This window comes from Filicampus tigris, chromosome 7 (genome assembly GCF_054856515.1).
Source record: "Filicampus tigris isolate MCC_2025a chromosome 7, RoL_Ftig_1.0, whole genome shotgun sequence".
Classification (NCBI taxonomy): domain Eukaryota; kingdom Metazoa; phylum Chordata; class Actinopteri; order Syngnathiformes; family Syngnathidae; genus Filicampus; species Filicampus tigris.
In genome coordinates, this window is record NC_141223.1 from 7,442,803 (window position 1) to 7,463,607 (window position 20,805).

Sequence of the window (20,805 nt, forward strand, 5' to 3'; positions counted from 1 at the left end):
TTGAACTAATTTACTCCGTTTGTTTCACATGCTTCAAAATGTCTGAAATGCCCTCTTGAGTTCACTTCGACACTTTCAACAACTGAAAACTCAGAAGTCAAACACAATCGTGTCTTTGACACTGACTTACAAGTAGTTTTGTGGTCAATAGTTGGTATGCACTGGTTAGTAAATTGATCAAGTCAACACGCTTTGATGTGAAATTGATTAGCATATGCTTTAGCAGCCTTACAGGGCCATCAGATACTTTGCTGTCTCAAAAAAATAATACACTCCTATGGCTGTCATTACTTGCTATATATGCAGACAACTGTCGTGATCTCATGCATGATGACTCTTCAACCTTTTTTTAAACCAGAAAAAAAATTAAGAATTAATTTTCAACAAATAGTTTTAATTCATGAAAAAAAAGACTTGTTTCTATTCTGGGAAGTCATTCACAAATGAGCAAATTAACTTTTTTTTTTTAAGCCGCTTCTATCCCAAAAATGAGACGTCTGACTCACAAGGGGGCACGTACACGTACATCTCGTGGTCTTGTTGTTCACACTATTTTTGTCTCTCTTTCCAGTCTTCCCACGGACTCATCATCTTTCGATTATAGCATATTACTTATCATTCATTTAATTACACGGTATTTAAATACATTATTAATGACTTTGGATTCTGACCTTTGTAGTTGCAGTGTCCCTCTCAATATAGTCCATCCTCAAACAAAACATACACTATGGCAATTTTCATATTTGATTCTTTTTAACACGCGCATATATACACATATGCATTAGCTGAGTTCCCAGCTGAACTGAATCGTGAGTACATTTAAAAAAAAATTAAAAATCGTAATCGTAAAAACGTAACATCAGTAAATTTCGCCGTTCCATCGTTCTCCAGCGGTCGATCGTCCCGAAAAAGCGTCATCAGAATCAGAATCGATTTTATTATCATTGTCAGTGAAATGTACATTTACAACTAAGACTTTTTTTCCGGGCCAACACGAAACATAAATGGTAATAAGAAAAATAAAATACAGGTTGGCTGTGAAAAGAAGAACATCAACAATGTGCAATAGACATCAGGTGTAGGTGTGAAGTTTTAAGTGATAAGAGTTAGTCTTATGACATGTCAATAATAATAAAAGAATAAGAATAGAAAGAAGGCACATGCAAAGTCAGCTGTGCAAATTAGGAACAAAAACAAGCTAACTTAAGAATGTTAAAAGGTTCTAAAACATTGCTTGCACAACAGTGAATAATGGTTTTATGGTGGTTGATAATTTGATACAGGAACATATTATTTAAATCTGAATTATAATTGATTTCAATGAGGGTCGGAAAGGGAGTCGTTGCGATTTGAAGAAAAAAAAGTCGTCTTTTTACAAAGTGACTTTAAAATGAAATTGAGGTGTACAGGCAAAGCAATATGTATTGATTAGTGTGAGCCTTGGGTGGTGGTTTACATTTCTATATTTTTTTGTTTTGTACTGTGCATATACAGGCTTGGCTAAAGCTCTGGCAGTGACAAATGTCACATTTGGAGTCATACAGTTTTCATGTTTGTAACTGACATTGCTTCTGCAGGATAGCATAATACTGGAAAGGGTAGTTATTGATTACATGTAATTGGTTATAAATTATTTTATGAACTGAAAGAAAAACATGAACATTTACATTTAAATGCTTACCGTTGTTTTTCAGTACATTGTGATAGAAATGTCAAATATTCTTTATAATTCTAGAGCTGCAAAGTTACAGGAGTAAATCTAAATAGTACATTACATTTCCTTGACATGATGTATGGCTTTATACTGCACTTTAAAGACTAAACGTCTGAATACAAATGGTGGCGACAGCATGGAAGCATGAAGGGACTTCACATTAAACATATCTACTTCCATCTATGGATATTTATCATATCGATACATTGCTGCAAAGCGCTTGGTTTTTATTTTGGCCCTTCTTGCCTTTACACTCAACAGTGACAACAGGTTTATCCCTTTGTCTGACCGCCCCATTCCTTTTCTGCTGAGATGTCAAAGTTTAAGTAGTTCCGGTGGAGATCATCAGGAAAGGACTCACTGGACCCTGAAATGCTGCCAGCTGGATGGAGCGAAAGGAGGAGGGTAGGTGTGAGGACTCGACGATGATATCCTTTCCTCCTCTGAGGGGAAAAACATGTAGCTCCCCTAGATGAGCAGTACACGTAGAATGAGAGCACGCAGATTAGAAAAACAATTCATTTGTTTCAATATATACAGTAGAGTAGTGTGCAAATGTCTTCATCCATTATTAAATGTTTGTCAGTAGGGTATCTCTGGATGTCATTACAATACTTCCTTGCTGATGTCATCGTGAAAATTAATTCCGCTATCCTCATCTGTAAACAAATCCTAACCAAACAAATCCTGCTAAACTGTATTGGTCCTGCAATTTACTGTTTGACTTTTATTACTTTTTACACAGTGTAGTAAAAAGAGGAAGTCAACCCAAACATATTTCTCCTGAATATGTTCTATGCAGGCCCACTAGTTGAAACAAGGCATTCTGATAAATATTGCGTTTGTGGAATAACAGTTAATCCACCCGTGTTTAGCCATCTCTGTGGCGGCCATTTTGTCACTTCTGTCGACTGAAAATGACATCCCAACTGCTCAGGGCTCAGGTAACGACCAATCACGGCTGACCTGTTTTCTCAAGCTGAGTCGCGATTAGTCATTACCTGAGCCCTGAGTAGTTGTGATGTCATTTTCAGTCGACAGAAGTGACAAAATGGTCGCCACAGAGATGGCTAAAAAGGGGTGGATTTTGCTGTTTAACTCATATCCCATAAACGCAATATTAACCAGAATGCCAGTTAGTGGGCCTGCTGGGGACATAATCTTGAAAAAAATATGTTTGGGTTGATTTTGTCTTCAAGCAACATGTATAGTCACTCACAACATCAAAAACCAAAAATAACAACAAACGAATTCAGTATAGTCATAAAAATGACAACATAATCAAAACAAATCAAGGAGTTTTGAACCACATTGCGTGTGTGAGTGGGTGTGTGTGCGTGTCTGTGGGTGTGTGTTGCATCATATCCTGACTGGGTAGATGTGATGGTTTGAGTTTGCGTTGTCATCCATCAGTAGAGGAGCAGTCGGAAAGTATGCTGCACTCCCATTTTGTTCTGTGCCCAGCTTGGTATTTCTCTGTTAATAATAATAATAATAATAATAACACAGAAAACGACAATAAGTGTACTTTACTATGAAAACTCATGACAGACAAAGAAAATGTCAATCCATTATCTTCTTATTGATTCATTACAATACATTCTTGATTTATCATTAAATATGGTGATGATCTGTTCAGCGTGTGAAGCTGAATGTTTCCCACTCTTACTCATCTACTGTATCGAGTAACTGTTGTGTTTACATCATAGATGCAGTATTAGTATTTGAATCAGTACTTTTACCAGAGGATGTTTTTAAACACGTATCTGAAGTTCTTAAAGAGGAAGTCAACCCAAACATATGTTTCTCAAGAATACGTTCGATGCAGGCCCACTAGTTGAAACAAGGCAATGTGATTAATATGAAATAGGAGTTAAGCAACAAAATCCACACGTTTTTAGCCCTCTCAGGGGGCGACCGTTATGTTACTTCTGTCGACTGAAAATGACATCACAGACCCTCAGGGCTCAGACAACGACCAATCACGGCTCACCTGTTTTCCGAAGCTGAGCTATGATTGGTCGTTAATTCCGATACAGTTCGTGTTGAAGCTACTGCAATGCTGTGGTCAGTGAGTATAAAAGCATGAAGTACTGTAAAGTGTGTCTTACCGAGCCTTTGATGCTACCTAGTACAGCTGTGGTCAGTATTCCCATGAAAAAGGCCACCAAATCAATTCCCGCGAGAATCCAGATGAAAACGTACACAGTGACGACTTCCTCACAACTGCTCACTCCAACAAACTCGTAGTAGTTACTGAGGTAATCACCACTGCAAAACAAGATGAGGAGCTGAATGCGGGGAGGCTGATAAGTGACAACAGCCCTCGCTGAAATTGTGATAACATAATAAACAGTACCGAGATGTCCTGGCTTACTTGGCACAGTCGTACAGGTCACAGCAGTAGCAGGTCCCGCTTCGTACTGTCATGTTACAAGACTCCTTCAGACTCCAGCACGACACCTGCTAATACGTGTAAAGTATATACGATGACCAGCCACAATGTTATGACCTTGCACAATATAATCATATCCCATACAGGATATGTATCAAATACTCTGCCGTTACAAAAGTAATATTAATGTTCGGTTGTGGACCGAAACTACCAAAAAGGTATTTAATTAACAATATGTTCACAGTCAGGCGCAAAAACTAGCGTATCTTCGTTTTCGTGCAAGGGCAAGTCTAGTTTACCGTGTTTGGGAATTCGAGAGACCGCGCTGTGCCATGCAGGGCGTTTTCATTTACATGCCTCCGGCACACCTGACAGTTTGGCGACAGAAAGTAAACGAGACCTTTGCCCAGCTAAAAGCAGGTCTACGTTGTAGCGCAGGTGGGGTCGTCATTACAAAACGTACAGTTTGAGGCCAAACCCTCGACACGCACAATTCTCCATCACAAGCATTGACATTTTCCAGAGGTGGACATCGTCAGTCCGGTGAGTCCATCAGTGAGTTGCCGTCGGTATTTCAAGCCGGCCCAGTCCGGACGAGTTGGACAGCCAAACGGCGTTGAGAAACGGACTTACCGCTCGTATATCACACGCATGTGCCGCACACCTGACACGCAGGAAAATGCAGAAAAATAAATAAAACAGTGTTGTATACCTTTCAGTCCCACAGACCTCAATGACACGTGTCCCATATTGTTTTTATTTCACTAGTCACCATTCTGCGCATTGGTGTGTGTCTGTTGTTTTTATTTATTCTTTTTTTTTCCTTTATTTGCCTGCGTGTCAGCTTGTCTGGCGCCGGTGTTTGACGTGGAAATTACGTTTTTTCGACGCCGATTGGCCATCGCCGACGCGGGGCGGTCTGGGCCCACGTGGAATAGGCCTGAAATACTGACGGAACCAGTGACGGGCTGACGGACCTTTCGTCAGTCCGACGGAATGCATTTTCTGAACCCCCAAATGTATTTGAACGCACCGTGGGAAATACAGTATATTTGATCAATTCTAGTAAAGTTTGACTGGTAAAAACTCACTCAACCAATACGTGCATTTACTGTGGACACAAATGTACTCACGGGAGTGTACACATTTCCGTAGATGTAGCTGCTGCCACCGCTGTAATACTGGCACCGTCCTGCCTTCAGTGGGCGCACATCCTAAACATCGTTGAATATCAAGATATATTGGGTGGAATTTTTCAACAAGTTCTATGTGAAACAACTATGTATATAAACACATATATTTAAGTATATTCTTGTTATACACAATACACATTGTTGTATCATTTCCCTCACACCCCCCCCCTCTCTCTTGCTTGAGGATCTACAAATACTTTGATCATCCAGTGTCATCTGTCAAGATGCAAGTGTGAGGCAACTCACCATGTTGAAGGCGACACAAGCTCCGTCGATCACCAGGCACAGAAAAGAAGCGATTGTCCCAAAGCTGAGGAAAACTATTGCAGTAGTCAGCTGAGAGAAGCATAATAAAAGTATTTGCTTATAAATGAAGCACACTTAGACAATGATACAGAAAAGTATCGTAACTAAACTAAATAACACAATTCATGCTGAACACTAACACAAAGCAAAAACGCACTACGCCCTGGTCTTGAAATGTGCTTATATCTGATATAATTTAGCGTGCACTTCATTTGTACAAGCCCCACACAGCATCCTTGTGTTAAAACAACATAGGACATAATTTGGTTGTACAGTATCTTGACTCTTGTTAGAAACGATTAAAAAGATTTATAATAATAAAAATGATAACAATTAACTAAATAAATAAACAAATAAAACATAGGAGGTGTCAGGATTGGACTGCCAATGTTACAGACAATTCTGAGGTTGCCATGGCAATGACAAATTGTGTGTTCTACTTTTTAGGTATCAATATTACATATTATTGAATAAGGCATGAAGAGTCATGCTGCAAGTATCACAAATGCCTCAGACAATCTGGTTGGGTAGATACACTGAAGTGCTACTCAACACCATGCACACACACACACACACACACACACACCCCTTGGAATGCGTGTGTGCAATAGAGGGAGAGCATGAGAACTTACCAGCTGCTTGCGATTCTCTTCAAGGCAGAGACCCAGAAGTCCCAAGAAGGATCCCAAGGTCAGCTGAAGAAAACAAATTGGTATAGGCATCAGACAATATTACACATATATAGACAATAGACAATAGTCTGGAGTCTTCAATTAACCTACCACATGTTCATTGCTGGTTTTCAGTAAAATGGCAAACACTAGAGCTGGGTATTCCGTCTATGTGACGGACCGGTCCGTCTATCCGCCTATGACGGACGCCCGCTTTGCTGACGGTTGACAAATGACGGGACGAATTTTAAAATAGACGAACTAAGCATAGTCGGAAGCCCATGTATTTAATCCGTCTTTCGTCTGTAGTCTGTCGGTAGTCTGTAGGAACAGTAGTGAGTTGTTGTTGCTTGGGGGACAGATTTGAGTGAGGGACCAGGATGTGAACAGGCTTCCTGTGAGTCACTGTGAGTTACTCTTTTTGTTCAAATATCGGCCGTGGGTTGCTATGTAAGTTTGCGGTCGGAATCGCTGACGGAAGCCCGTTTAAAATCAGAGGTAGACCGTCCTATAGGCGGGTACTGTTCCCCCCCAAACCAAAAGCAAATGATGGACGGCGGAAGGGTACCCACGCTACAGATGGATGACAAATAATGGACACTCAATTTTTAGTAAAATGCCCAGCTCTGGAAAATAGTGAGGTGTTGTTGCTTGGGGGACAGATTTGAGTGATGGACCAGCTTAGTTCAAATATCATCCAGCGGCGGGGGGTTTATAGTGAAAGTTTAGTCAGAATCGCAGGCGGACCAGCCTCTAATTTTCAACGGTATATATAATTTTTTTACCCCCAGAAAAAAAGGCGAATGACGGACGACGGAAGGTCACCCACGCTGCAGATTGATGACAAATAACGGAGGTTCAATTTGTAGTAAAATGCCCAGCTCTGACAAACACATTATTAGAATTTCATCCAGAATTTGTCAACATCTTATAAAATCAATCACTGAACTAAAGAAGAGATTATTAACCACTTACAAGGACTCCAGAGATATAACCGCTGACACTGAGGCTTTGTGAGCGTGTCGTTGTATAGACTCCCAGCAACACGAGCAGCACGGACAGACACAGCATGCCCAGTGTCAGCCACAGAGCTCGCCTCAGCTTCAGCATCATCGCTACACGCCACAGAGGAAGAAGTCATCACAATTATATTTTTTACAGACTTGCTGCAAGTGCCTAAAGGTTTAGCAGCAAATATTATTTGCTTCAAAGCGTCTTGAAGTTTAATAATCTCCATCCATCCATTTTCAATATGGTTTTATACTCATTAGGGCCACAGGTGAACTGGAGACTATCCCAGATGACTTGGGGTACACCCTGGACTGGTCAATCCAATCACAGGGCACATATGGAAAAACAACAAAACCATCCATAAAATCCAATTCACACAAAATGCAGCGTCTTCAGTGGAAATAAGAGGCATGCTTTCGGGATATGGGAAGAAATCGTAGTACTCGAGAAAACCCACGCAAACACACGGAGAACGTGCCAAGTCCACACAGGCAGCCCGCGGTCGGGAAGCGTACTGTACGCCCAACTTGAGAACTGCGAGGCGCTTGTGCTGACCACTTGTGCACTACCTATGTTCAATATCAATTTCCTTTGATGTAAATGCAGTCTCATCAGGAAGGAAAGTCCACTTTCACAGCCATTAGTCAATGTTTGATAAAATCAAAAAGAAAAGATCAGAGATGGTATAGCGCTGAGGCATGCATGTAACTCATTCAACATGTCTCATGTCTACATCCAAGAAGACATAGCTGCACATTACATTAATTCTCTAGAGGAACACTCATCTCGTCTTTGCAAAACTAGACATATGGAAGGGCTTTATTACTGATGTATCCAGTGTGAGGGACATATAAAACTCTATTACTGGACATACTTCTTCCTGACTGCCAAATAGCCAGCTTTGCTGATTGGCATCATAATTGATGACTCGATTGACTGGTCATTAAGAATTTTCGCATGGAAGTGATTGTTGATTAATCTGTTTTCAGTTTAGGAAAAACAACAGGATTGCAATACTTGTTTCCATGGGAAAATGTTACATGAATGAATTAATTAATTGTTTAATTAAATATGCTTTCAAAGGGACAGTAGAGTCTCTTGCTGAATGCGCTTAACACCTATTTCTATATGTACACCATAGTGGAGGTGTGCGTGGAACTATGGCGCTCAATTTCCAAAAGCTGACATCATGTTATATACAGTACAACAACATTTAAAAACGTAGTCAACAATTATTTCCCTACACAACAACTTAAATAATGATTTCCTTGTGGGCATAGGGATGATTGTGTTTGAGATATTTTAACACCATAAACTTTACTGAGCTAATAGAATGTGGCAATGTATGACAACATGGCAAACATTTACTTAAAAAGTTGAAATGCCCACAGTTAGGTATTTCAACTTGATTTTATACATTGAAAAAAATGCGGTGCATCATTTACTCAATTTTATTTCTTCAAGTGGTTCACCGAAATATAATCATCTGAATCCAAATATTTTTTTAAAAATAGACTCTACATCTACTAAAAAATGATCTGGATCCAGATGATTTTATTTTGTGTAACCACCTGACGAAATATAATTGAGTAAATTCAACCATCATTTTTTGTCAGTGTACAATGAAAAGTATGGTGTGATATATAATACAAACAGAGCAACACTCATTCCAGATTGAAGACCAATCCTTATGAAGACCTAATCCTTAATTATATATGAATAGTTCGTGTATGGAATGCATCACTCATGTTTTGCCATCTAATTGTAGAATACGCTTCACGTCACATTAGTCACATGTTGGTTCAATACCAAAATAATATTTTGTGTGAGGTAAAGCAAAAATGGGTACGGGGAAAAATTGTTTTCAGAAAACTTGTATTTGGATTATTTGGGGGGGGGGGTTAAAGTTTTCATTTCACCACTCACAGTTTACCACCAAAGGCAATTGCTTTATCCTTATCATTCAATTATCTAGTTAAAAAAACAACAACCTTGCTTTTAAATTCCATTCTAATTCTCCACCGATGTCAGTGGGTGAGGGAATTCATCCCTTTTCCTCACTCAACCGTTCGCATTTGTAGATTACCTGTTACGCAGCTCTTCGTCAAAGGTTTAACCACCGCTCCCTGGACCCTTGCAGTCATATTAAAATGAAATCCTCTTATTTGAAATGCAGATGTCGCCAGATACAATGCCGAGTTTTTATGACGACTAATAGCTTGCAAGAGCTGAAGTTGTAGTTATTTGACTAGTAGTCAATGACTACTCCATAGCGGCCTCTAATGGCAGCAGCATGCATAGTGGTGATGCGTCGGCTTCTGGCCACATTCAATGACAGCCTGGAAATCAAATGTTTTTCTCTGCTGTTGTTTTGTTTTGTTTTGTTTTGTTTTGTATTGTTTTGTTTTGCTTTGGGTGTGACCCTAACACTGCTGGCAGACAACCTAACCTCCAAGGACAAGCAACGTGAAGAAGTAAATTTTTATTATTAATGCTCATTTGTTTCCCAACTATATTAGTGTGTGTAAATGTTTGGGAAACAGCTAGGCGCCAAAAGCAACGTGCATTTTCTTATGCTTGCAACTAGTGTTTATAGCAATGTATATAACAATGTTACAATGATAAATATTGAAGTCAAACATTTATAATCATCAGACTAAAAAATTGCTTTTGTTTCCCAAATATATTACTTTGTGTGTGAATGGGTGAATGAAAGGCATTAACTTTGTGCACTTTGTCGAAAGCGATTTGGGCTTTATGAAGCTCCCTCCGATGACTTAATTAGTTCACGGTCAGATCTGACACATCCAATATGGCGGACGTGCTGAGTGTTGACCCACATGTCTTAGACCGTAGCGCCCTCTAACGGCGTTGAAGGTTACAGGCAGTTGGACCTTCGCCTTTTTCGTCCATTTTGGGTGTCCAAGCTAAGCCTGCTAAGCTAACCGCTGTGGAGCTGTAGATATGGATGACGGCGACGAGCTCGGAATTGTTCTCTCCCACAACACCTCCTCTGGCTCCAAGTCGGGCGGTGATAAGATGTTTTCACTAAAAAAGTGGAACGCCGTTGCTATGTGGAGTTGGGATGTCGAATGTGATACTTGCGCCATTTGCCGGGTGCAAGTGATGGGTGAGCATGTCGACGCTAGCTAGCTTAGCTCAGCTGCTCTCCATCAAAATGCCGGTCGTTTACGGCAAATGTAACCCCCTTTCTCCGTTTACAGATGCTTGTCTTCGATGCCAGGCGGAAAACAAGCAAGAGGACTGTGTTGGTAAGCTAAAGTCAGCTGCAAAACACAAACGTTAATGTTTAGCTGCTTCACAGCTATCGCGACTAAGCCTCAAGATGTACAGGGGATGAGCACAATATTAGGTACGGGAGTCCTCGATTTACGTCCCCGACATACGACAGTTTGAGTTTACGAACAGCACTTGTCTTAAGAATATAGATTTCATACCAATATTACTGAGTAATATATTAAGGAAAATATCTAGAGTAATTTACTGTGAAAAAAACGTTACTTCAGCCGTATGTAAGTGATAGATCAGCCCCATTTCGATCTACGTACACATCTGTGACCAAGCTCATTGAAACGAACGTTGGTCCCATTAATGCCTTCCAGCCTTTGTGCTCCTTCTGGTGTGCGCAACTTGGCCAATGAGGGCAGTAGAAGTCACGCAGGCACAAATTAAGAAGAGTTTTCACAACTAAGTGACGCAGTAAGCATGGATCTACACAAACCTTTCACCGGGTGCCACCAAAAGTCCCAGCTGGTCGCACGAGCACATGATTTGGTTGCACCATGAAGGGGGTGCAGCAAGACCATGCCTGCTGATGAACAGTTGTCTTAATTGACATGTCGTAGTTTTGTATGAAGTAAAGATTGACAGTGACTCGAATTGTTTTATTTGCAAAATATTTTACTGTGAATAGGACTTTTTTGCCAACGCACAATGGTTGACAAAACAAGTATTTTCTGTTAAATATAATTTTAAAAGAAGACAAAACAAATGTTTTCAAGTAACGGCAAAGCATAACAACAGACATGCATCTGTTTACATTTCAACATTTTTTTTCCACTTTGGTAAAAACTGTACTTTCATAAAAAAATAGCAGCATAACTTTCAATTAAATTCGGAGGGGTCCACTCTTATGAGGGGTGGGCTCTCCCACATCCCCTGTGAGAACCACAGCTTAACATCCTGCTTGGCAACATAAACCAATTCTGGCTCCTCAGCACTGATTGACTGAAGATTATCAAAGGCTTTTTTGCATCATAAATGCCTAAAATGAAACACTTATTGATTGATTTGCTCAAATGTAAAGTACATCAAATTCTAAATAAATATAAGACTACTATTATTGCTTTTTAGTAGTGATGTAACGATAACAGCGATATCGCGATATTAAAATTTACACTATATCGTCATCATCATGTCACGATATCAAAAGCAGCATATCTCCGTCAAAAAACATTACTTTTCGCCTGATTCAGCCGAACACAGCATTGTGAACTGCACAGACCATGATACTTTGCAACACTGAGCCAACAGGAACACATAGGCTAGGCAAAACTACTTGCGATGTCACGATATCCAGATATCACGATACAATGATATCATGATGTGAACCTTGCAATACGATAATCATCACGATATTGTGGGGAGGTTGGCGATATATGAAAAGCTCACAATAGTGTATAAAAGCTTGCGGTATTGGAAAACATTAAAAGAGCTCATATAAAAAAAAACATCACAATATTCTGTTTTTGTACATAACAGCATTCACTTGGCCAGTCATGGCGGTTAGCGTGGGTCTTAAACATAGGTGGCATCAAATTAAACTGTATTAATAAACTAACCACCAGAGGGGGCTGGAACTGCACACATGGAAAACAACTTGGGCTTTGAAACAGATTTGCTGCTATTAATATCGTGATGTTGATGATATATTGTGGTAGTTTTAATACCACGATATTGACGATATTGTGACACCCTGAAAGACTACATTTCCCATGATTCTTAGACAGAAGCAGGAAGTAGTTATAGTTCCGGCCTGACGAAAGTATAGATGCCTGATGATAATTTCCTACACTTTCTTTTAAAATACTTTGTATATCTCTTCCTTTACTGTTTAGCTCAATATCCAACCTTTCCCCCTGTCTTGCAGTTGTTTGGGGAGAGTGCAACCATTCCTTCCATAACTGCTGCATGTCCCTTTGGGTGAAGCAGAACAATCGCTGCCCCCTCTGCCAGCAGGACTGGGTGGTTCAGAGAATTGGCAAATAAGGCCAGCACCTTGGCGACGTGATTCACAGACTTCACCTGTACGCACCCGAGGGTGGACACCGATCTGGTCGTGATCATTGCGACGCCCCGTGCAGAGCCGCCGTCTACAACCTCGCCTTGGCCATTTGATTGCATGTTCCAGTACTCCCAGTGTCAGAGGCGGGCAATGAACCAACCAGGTGGACGCCACACATACCCTGACTCGTGGTTCACGATTGATGTGCAAGGGTGAAGAGTCACAAGGACAAAGAGGATGACACTTTGCAGTGTGTGGTTACTTGTTAGCTTTACAGTTTTTGTGTGTGTGTGTGTGTGTGTGGGGGGGATTGCCACATGTTAAATATGTGACTGTAATTTTTAGGAATAAAAGTTGGTCTATAAAATTGATGAATTTTGCCTCTTTTTACCGACTTTTATGGTGATTATGATAGTATCAAAGTTGTATTATTACCCACTTTATGTTTAAGTATTATTAGCATGATATTTATTAATATGCCACCAAGTTAATGACACAACTGGAAATTGAAATAATGACAGAACATCACAAGAACATCCTATTCTACAGTCTAGAACAGGAAAGCACACTGTAATGTTAGATTGCTGTCTTCCAATATAATTGGATTATTTTCTGCCCCAGATTCAAACTCGCCTTTCAAGTCGTGTGTTGCCGTTTCATTGCTAAAGCACCGGAGCATGGATGGCCACATTCTTAGGGGGCCCACTTCACCTCGTGTTCATCAAACATGATAAAAATCAATTTAACATGCTTAGCAGTTCAACATATTTCAATGATCAAAACATTGTGTTAATAATATAGAAAACATATTTAATTAACACTGTTAAAGAGGCACTTGGATAATTGAAAGACTTAATTTCAACTTGTGGTTGAGTCCTGCCACCTTTGACGTGACATGGCAGCACACTAAACGCACACAAGCACTTTGTGCCTCCTAAAAATAGGCCCGACGAAAGCCTCTTAAGTTCAAACCACATAAGTTGCTTTCCCTCGGGGCCAGCAAATCCCTGAGGATAGTGGCACTTCTAATGCCTCAAGGGATGTGTCAGGACTGGAAGGATGCTAGCGGGTGCTCTCTGGGTACTTGGACCATGTAGAGGATCGTAGCAGGGCCCCACAGTTTACAGGTGGGGCCACCGATATGAGTGACCTGCTGGTGAAGGAACTGGTGGCCAACACAGCCTACCTCAGAGCTCAGCGGCTGGACCGCCATGAGCTGCGCAAGGAAAGACTCTCCCTGACTCTGCCCCTGCCAAAGAGCTGCACAACTCTGCAAGAAGCAGACGGGAATCAGTACGAGTCACTTTGTGAGCAGCAGCCCATTGGCAGGGAGTTATTCCGGCAGTTTCTCCTCAGCTGTAACCCCCAGTACGCCGCCGCCATTGAGTTCCTGGACGAGCTGGGGCGATGGAGCTTTGCTGTGGATGGTATCCAAGAAAAGGCCAGGGAGAAGCTCCTGGCTAAGTTCTGCCACCCTGAGTCCAGGAGTTTTCTGTCTTTCCTCAAAGGAGACGCAGTGGAGACAGGCAAGCGCTTCTCAAACAACACTTTCGATGAGTCCACAGTGAGCCAGATGAGAGAAGCCACAAAAGACTTCTTGCGACGAAAACCTTTCTCGGAGTACCTGAGGAGTCCGTTCTTTTTCAGGTTTCTGCAGTGGAAGGAGTACGAGAAACAGAAGATTAGCGATAAGTACTTTCATGAGTTTCGGACATTGGGGAAAGGCGGTTTTGGCGAGGTAGGTGTCAAAAGTGAAACGGTTGCCTGGTAGACTCGAGCGGTAGAGCATCAGATTGTGATATGAATAATAGTGTTGTGTATTGCAGGTGTGCGCAGTGCAGGTGAGGACTACAGGACAGATGTACGCCTGCAAGAAACTGGATAAGAGACGCTTGAAGAAGAAAGCTGGCGAGAGGTTGGCCCTTCAGGAGAAGAAGATCCTGGAGAAGGTTAACAGTCTTTTCATAGTGAACTTGGCCTACGCCTACGACAACAACACCCACTTGTGTCTGGTCATGGACCTAATGAACGGGGGAGACCTCAGGTTCCACATCTATGAACTGGGAGAGCGCGGCCTCCGTATGGATCGTGTGGTTTACTATGCAGCCCAGATGACCATGGGTCTCCTTCACCTGCACTCCTTGAACATCGTCTACCGTGATTTGAAGCCGGAGAACGTGCTGCTGGACGGTTGCGGCCATTGTAGGCTATCAGACCTCGGGCTGGCTGTCGAACTGCCAAATGGGAAAACGATCTGCCAAAAGGTCAGTCTGGCGGCCTATTCTTTGCTTGACCTGCACTTTGAAACTCTTTGCACGGCAATCAGCAAAGCCTAAAAAGAGTACTACTTTGTTTACTACATCTGCTTTGTTGCGTTTCGGTGAAGCTGTTAGTGTTGGTTTTGTTTTGTTTCATTGTGTTGACTAGAGATAGACCAGTATGGTTTTTTTTTCAGGGCCGATATCGATTATTAGTAGTCAAGGAGGACGATAACCCATATTTGGAGCCGATACTCATTTTCATCAAAAATAAAAATATTGGCGTCAAAATCCCCCCCCAAATTAAAACTCTTACCTTTGATGCAATGCCTTTAAGGATATGTTTATTGAACAATTTTTCAGATTTGCATAATGCAATTTTTTGAAACATTATTATTATTATTATTATTATACATGTTTGCCAATATACATCTTTGTTGTAAAATTCTAACAAAAATGGAGCTCTCAGTGTCATCAGCATGTACAATAGCTCCCGTATAGTTTTCTACGGTAAATAAAGTCCTCCAAAATTTCAAAATGACAGAAATTTTAAAAGTTCACTTATTTTTGTTTTCCATCCATTATTTCAAGCAAAAGCAAAAAGCGCAGAGTGTTCTCAGATCAGCAGAATGAAAGTAAATAGTTCCTTGAAGCTAATAAAGTTTTAAATTGATTTATCATTGGCCATCAGATTGTTTTTTTTTTGTTTTTTTTTTCTTTAAAGGCTGATGCCGACATTCGTCAAAAAACGAATTTCGGAGACGATAATCGTTCTATTCCTAGTGTTTACCCCAAACAACAAATATTAAGTATAAGGAGCCAGGGAGAATGTCTTTATAATGTGTCCCCATTCTGCATTTTGGAGCCTGAAACGTGAACATGTGCAAACAGAAGTGGATGTTTTTGAAAACAAATCCGTATACTGTCCTTGTGAACACTAAAAGCATGCCATGCGTATTAAATTCCCATTCCGTCCTTACTGAAAAGCTACTATACAGCGACTATAATAGTATTTTCTTTCTGAGAGCGTACTTATCCCAGTATTCAGCATGTGTGTTCATCCCTTCGTGCAAAGGGTTTACCAGAAATAAATCATGGCTCTCAGTCTAGTGCTGACAGAAAACCACTATAGAGCATGACCCATATTAATCCTATTAAAAGCTGCCTGACTTTCGCGTCAATCTTGGTGTCACGTGATGTACAGGTATAGCAATGCTCCACCTCACAATATCGCCTTTGTGTGTGTGTGCGTGTGCGTGTGTGTGTGTGTGTGTCTGTCTGTTTGTTCAGGCTGGTACAACTGGTTACATGGCCCCCGAGATCCTGACGCAGCAGTACTACAGCACTTCGGTGGACTGGTGGGCGCTCGGCTGCAGCATCTACGAGATGGTGGCCGCTCGCCTGCCTTTTCGAGACTTCCGCGAAAAGGTGCAGAAGAGCGAGGTGGCCCGCCGCACGCTTGAAGACCTGTGCAAGTTTCATCACAAGGGATTCGACGCCGCTACCAAAGAGGTCGTCTGTTGTCTCCTTAAGAAAAATGTAGCGCATCGCCTTGGGTGCCAGTAAGTGCAAAGCATGAGTCTCTATGAAGGTAGTTGTGTTTTTGCCATAACTCTAGCGTCGATGCAAGGCAAACTTATCATTGCGTTATCAAGGTGTTAAAAACTCAGTTAATAACACTCAAAACGAATACACCGACTTGTCCCCAAGCTAGTAAGGTGTAACAGTGATGTCAACATTTCTTTGATTATTTTAGGCAGCAAGGTAGCCTACACTAGTGGTTAGCATGTCTACCTCACAATTTTGATGTTTGGCGCTCAAATCTCTTAAAAGTGGAAGTTGACCCAAACCTATTTTTTTCAAGAATATGTCCTATGCAGGCAAACTAGTTGAAACAATGCATTCTGATAAATATTGCGTTTGTGGAATAAGAGTTACTGCACCCGTTTTTAGCCAGCTCCGGGGGCGGCCATTTTGTCACTTCTGTCGACTGAAAATGACATCATAGTTGCTCAGGTAACGACCAATCACAGCTCACCAGTTTTCTGAAGCTGAGCCATGATTGGTCGTTATCTGAGGCCTGAGCAACTTCGATGTCATTTTCAGTTGACAGAAGTGACAAAGTGGCCGTCCCCTCAGATGGCAATATTTATCCGAATGCCAACTAGTGAACCTGATTTCTGAAGCTGAGCCGTGATTGGTCGTTACCTGATCCCTGAGCAGTTGTGATGTCATTTTCAGTTGACAGAAGTGACAAAATGGCCGCCCCCTCAGATGGCTTAAAAAGGGGTGGATTTTGCTGCTTAACTCATATTTCATATTAATTGTATTGCCTTGGGTCCGCTGATAGTGTAGTGGTACACACGCCCGAGTTGTGTGCGGGCAGCGTGGGATCGATTCCCGCTCAGCGACAGTGTCTATGTGTGCCCTGCGACTGGCTGGCGACCAGTCCGGGGTGTAGTCTGCCTTCGCCCGTTGACGGCTGGGATAGGCTCCAGCAACTCCCCGCGACCCTGTATAGGATAAGCGGTTTGGAAAATGACACATGACATGTATTGCCTTGTTTCAACTAGTGGGCGTTCTTCTCATTCTTGAAAAAAATATGTTTGAGTTGATTTCCTCATTAATAAAATGTCCAGTGAGCGTTGTTGGCAGAGGACAGGTGTAAATACGAAAAATTTCCAGACATCTAGTATTTTGCATGTTGCCTCACTGTTGCTATCACTGTATTGTATCACCTTGCCCTCCCACCTCTTATTTTTCATACTAGAGGTGATGACCCACGAAAACACCAATTTTTCCAGAGCATTAATTTCCATCTCCTGGAGGCGCGGCGTTTGGAGCCCCCATGGGTGCCCAAGCCCAACGTGGTGTACGCCAAAGACATTGACTGCTTCAACGACAGCTCAGAAGTCGGAGACATTGAACTGGATGCCAAGGATGAAACCTTCTTCAAGGCATTCAGCACAGGTGCAGTAGCAGTCTCTTGGCAGAAAGAGATGATTGACAGTGGGTTGTTCGATGAGCTCAACAGGCCAGAAAGGAACGGCCATGACCAAGTGATGGCATGGAAATCAAAGACATGTGTCATTTTATAAGCATCCCATGTAATCTTGAGTAGAGATGAGAAGGGGTGTCGCACCAAAATCTGGGGGCCCCATTTTTGACACCTGGGGATAAGCAACGCAACCCTGGAATGCTTGAAATGATGGTGCTGGTTTTAACTACAGTAATTATACAATAAATCTGCCTACCTCATAATAATATTAAGATTACAATTCCATTCTCATTTGATTGACGTTTGCATAGCATCTCCAATCACTAATGTGCCAGTAGGTTAAATACAATTATTGTCACTTCTGGTAAATGCATTTTTACCAGCGTCTTCAACATTGCCTTTTATATGTACAGTATATATATTGAGAGACAGAGAGAGAGCGAGAGAGAGAGAGAGAGAGAGAGAGAGAGAGAGAGAGAGAGAGAGAGAGAGAGAGAGAGAGACGAGGGCATTTAAGTAACGGGTTCAATGTAGCCTAAACATAGCGGCGTAAGAGTACAGTTTCTTTCTCGCAAATCTACTCGCGTAAAAGTAAAAAGTATAGTGATTTGAAACTACTCCTAGAAGTACAAAATTTCCCAGAACTTACTTAAGTACATGTAACGGAGTAAGTGTAACTCGTTACTACCCACCTCTGGTGGCGTGTAGTAACAAATTTAACCACCAGATGCCGCCAGACACCCATAAAATAGTTCCACAGACAAAGGTTAAGGTCAGCATTGAATTGCTTCTTTAAATCCAAAATTTGCATTCCTTTGCATTTGTGTAATACCATGTTGATGCCTTGTTTTGATACTATGTATGCATGTTATCTGTATATGTATGTATGCACGTATGTCCGTCCATTTAATAAATGTTAATCTTAGCATTGTGTAATTTCTTACTTTTGTGCCATGAAAAAGTAATTACCCTTACTTACTTTTTTGCATAGTTCTTATCATAGTTTTTGCATAGTTTTCATAGTAAGATCATCCAACAGTTGTAAATATCAGACAAAGATAACCCAAGTAATAAAATTTCAATTGAAACTCAAAGGAGTACGTTGAAGTTCAAAGAATTTATGAATATCCTTACCCTCATCCACCAAATAAAATACAATGCCGTGTTGCATATCCCAACAATGGTTTACAATAATAATTGAAAAAATAATGCAATTTATTAATTAATGATGTAACAGAAGGCAACCAATCAACCTGAAAGAAATGCCAACACAATAGCCTGCTCAATATTAGAGCGTATCGTCCTTCCCCCGTGTTCATGGAATCCAAAAAACTGAAGCCACTAAAACAAATGTTGCACAAACACATGTAGTGCTCAATCCTGCGAGGGGGTGACCCTTATAAAGCCGAGAAGTGGTTGCACTGGTGCTTGACTGTCATGAGATTAGCGCATGCTTCCGATGGAAATCCAAGACGCAACTTGCTCAACATCGGTTGGAAAGGTGCTCGGATCCCGCTGTGGAAGATGTGATGAAGAGACAAGCTCGGCAGAAGCTTTTTAGGAACATTCGGCAAAACTGTCGCACAGTGTGCGAGGTTCTGCAACTAGTTTTCATGCGTGGCCGACCGTCAGCTACTAGTTTTGCTGCGATTCAAAATTTGAATCATAGGTGCACGGTATTGCCAGGTCGCAGATGTAAACACCAATCCAAAATGCCATGTCGTATTACATGAGCTTTCACAACGCCTTTCCCATTACATCATCATTTGGCAGATATACATTCACATTGTGAGCTTTTTTTCAATTTTTTCTATGGGCCTGAAGCCGACAGACTGTGCACTTCCCATGTCTGTATAACTTCATTTGACACACACTAAAAATCCAAACTCATACACGTATGACACAATTTTAGATATTTTCTGCTTAAAGTAGAAATCAACCCAAACACATTTTTTTCAAGAATATCCAGCAAGCCCACTAGTTGAAACACGGCAGTCTGATTAATGTTGCGTTTGTGGAATATGAGCTAAGCAGCAAAATCCACCCCTTTTTTAGCCATCTCAGGGGGCGGCCATTTTGTCACTTCTGTCGACTAAAAATGACATCACAGACCCTCAGAGCTCAGATAACGACCAATCATGGCTCAGCTTCAGAAAACAGGTCAGCCGTGATTGGTCGTTACCAGAGCCCTGAGCAGTTGTGATGTCAATTTCGGTCAACATTCGTGACAAAATGGCCATCAGAGATGGCTAAAAACGGGCGGATTAACTTTTATACCACAAACGCATATTCTTGAAGAAAATATGTTTGGGTTGACTTCCTCTTTAAATAACTAGAAATGTTCATACTACCATTTGTACTGTATAATCACACACATATATTCTATCACTAACCCCCATAAACAGAATTGTTTATTAGTATATAGCGATTAGCGAACCTAACCACAATATTAGAAAAAATAATTGACTTTCATTCCTTCATATCCGTGGATGTAAAACGAGTCATGCGTCTTAATTAAAGCCCTTCTTTTAAATTGCTGCCTGGCAGTGTTCGGCAAGTTATTTCCAAAATAAAATATATGACATATTGAACTGGTACGGTAACATATAACATTGCAGATTATGCATGCTCATGAATGTAAACATGGAAAGTGGCCCACCAGGGGCATTACAGCAGGTCCGTGAGGGCGTAGGAGGTGAGAAAACATCTACCGGTCAAGACAGAGAGGTCATTGACTGTACAGGGAAAGTGAGAGCCAGTCATGCAGGAGAGGCGTTAAGCTCGGGGCAGTTGAGGGGAACGTTTCTATTTTACCAACAATGGAGACAGTAGGGCAGCGAGCCAGAAGAGGTCAAGGTTAACCTACAAGAATGAAGACCCAAATTAAAACTTGGAAGGAAGTCATGTGACCATTGTTGTGGTAGCAGGGTCACTCCCACCCCTGCTCAGGAAAT

The 20,805-nt window shown here is 41.3% G+C and overlaps 3 protein-coding genes across 10 annotated transcripts; 2 read left to right on the forward strand and 1 right to left on the reverse strand.

The window, feature by feature from the left end:
- Nucleotides 1-991: 991 nt before the first annotated feature.
- On the reverse strand, nucleotides 992-11,119 carry LOC147144612 (transmembrane protein 255B). Of its 7 annotated transcripts, none has more exons than XM_086036748.1 (9): nucleotides 11,033-11,119; nucleotides 7,255-7,394; nucleotides 6,241-6,303; nucleotides 5,549-5,638; nucleotides 5,243-5,323; nucleotides 4,092-4,177; nucleotides 3,826-3,985; nucleotides 3,086-3,190; nucleotides 992-2,182 (listed from the first exon to the last, which is right to left on the reverse strand). In XM_086036748.1, exons 1-9 carry the CDS (start codon nucleotides 11,115-11,117, stop codon nucleotides 2,072-2,074), a joined length of 921 nt encoding a protein of 306 aa, XP_085892874.1. In that variant the 5' UTR covers nucleotides 11,118-11,119; the 3' UTR covers nucleotides 992-2,071. The 7 variants fall into 7 exon arrangements, with proteins under 7 accessions (XP_085892874.1, XP_085892873.1, XP_085892877.1 ...); XM_086036747.1 differs by having other exon boundaries at nucleotides 4,092-4,180; XM_086036751.1 differs by lacking the exon at nucleotides 11,033-11,119 and adding an exon at nucleotides 10,860-10,938 and having other exon boundaries at nucleotides 4,092-4,180.
- On the forward strand, nucleotides 10,123-12,966 carry rnf7 (ring finger protein 7). The gene is made up of 3 exons (XM_086036755.1): nucleotides 10,123-10,420; nucleotides 10,515-10,562; nucleotides 12,461-12,966. Exons 1-3 carry the CDS (start codon nucleotides 10,255-10,257, stop codon nucleotides 12,577-12,579), a joined length of 333 nt encoding a protein of 110 aa, XP_085892881.1. The 5' UTR covers nucleotides 10,123-10,254; the 3' UTR covers nucleotides 12,580-12,966.
- A 632-nt stretch (nucleotides 12,967-13,598) lies between these two features.
- Nucleotides 13,599-18,776, forward strand: grk7b (G protein-coupled receptor kinase 7b). 2 transcript variants are annotated; one of them, XM_086036498.1, is made up of 4 exons: nucleotides 13,599-14,333; nucleotides 14,422-14,859; nucleotides 16,144-16,415; nucleotides 17,624-18,776. In XM_086036498.1, the coding sequence occupies exons 1-4, from the start codon at nucleotides 13,737-13,739 to the stop codon at nucleotides 17,949-17,951; spliced, it is 1,635 nt and encodes a 544-aa protein (XP_085892624.1). In that variant the 5' UTR covers nucleotides 13,599-13,736; the 3' UTR covers nucleotides 17,952-18,776. The 2 variants fall into 2 exon arrangements, with proteins under 2 accessions (XP_085892624.1, XP_085892625.1); XM_086036499.1 differs by having other exon boundaries at nucleotides 17,658-18,776.
- The last annotated feature ends 2,029 nt before the right edge of the window (nucleotides 18,777-20,805 follow it).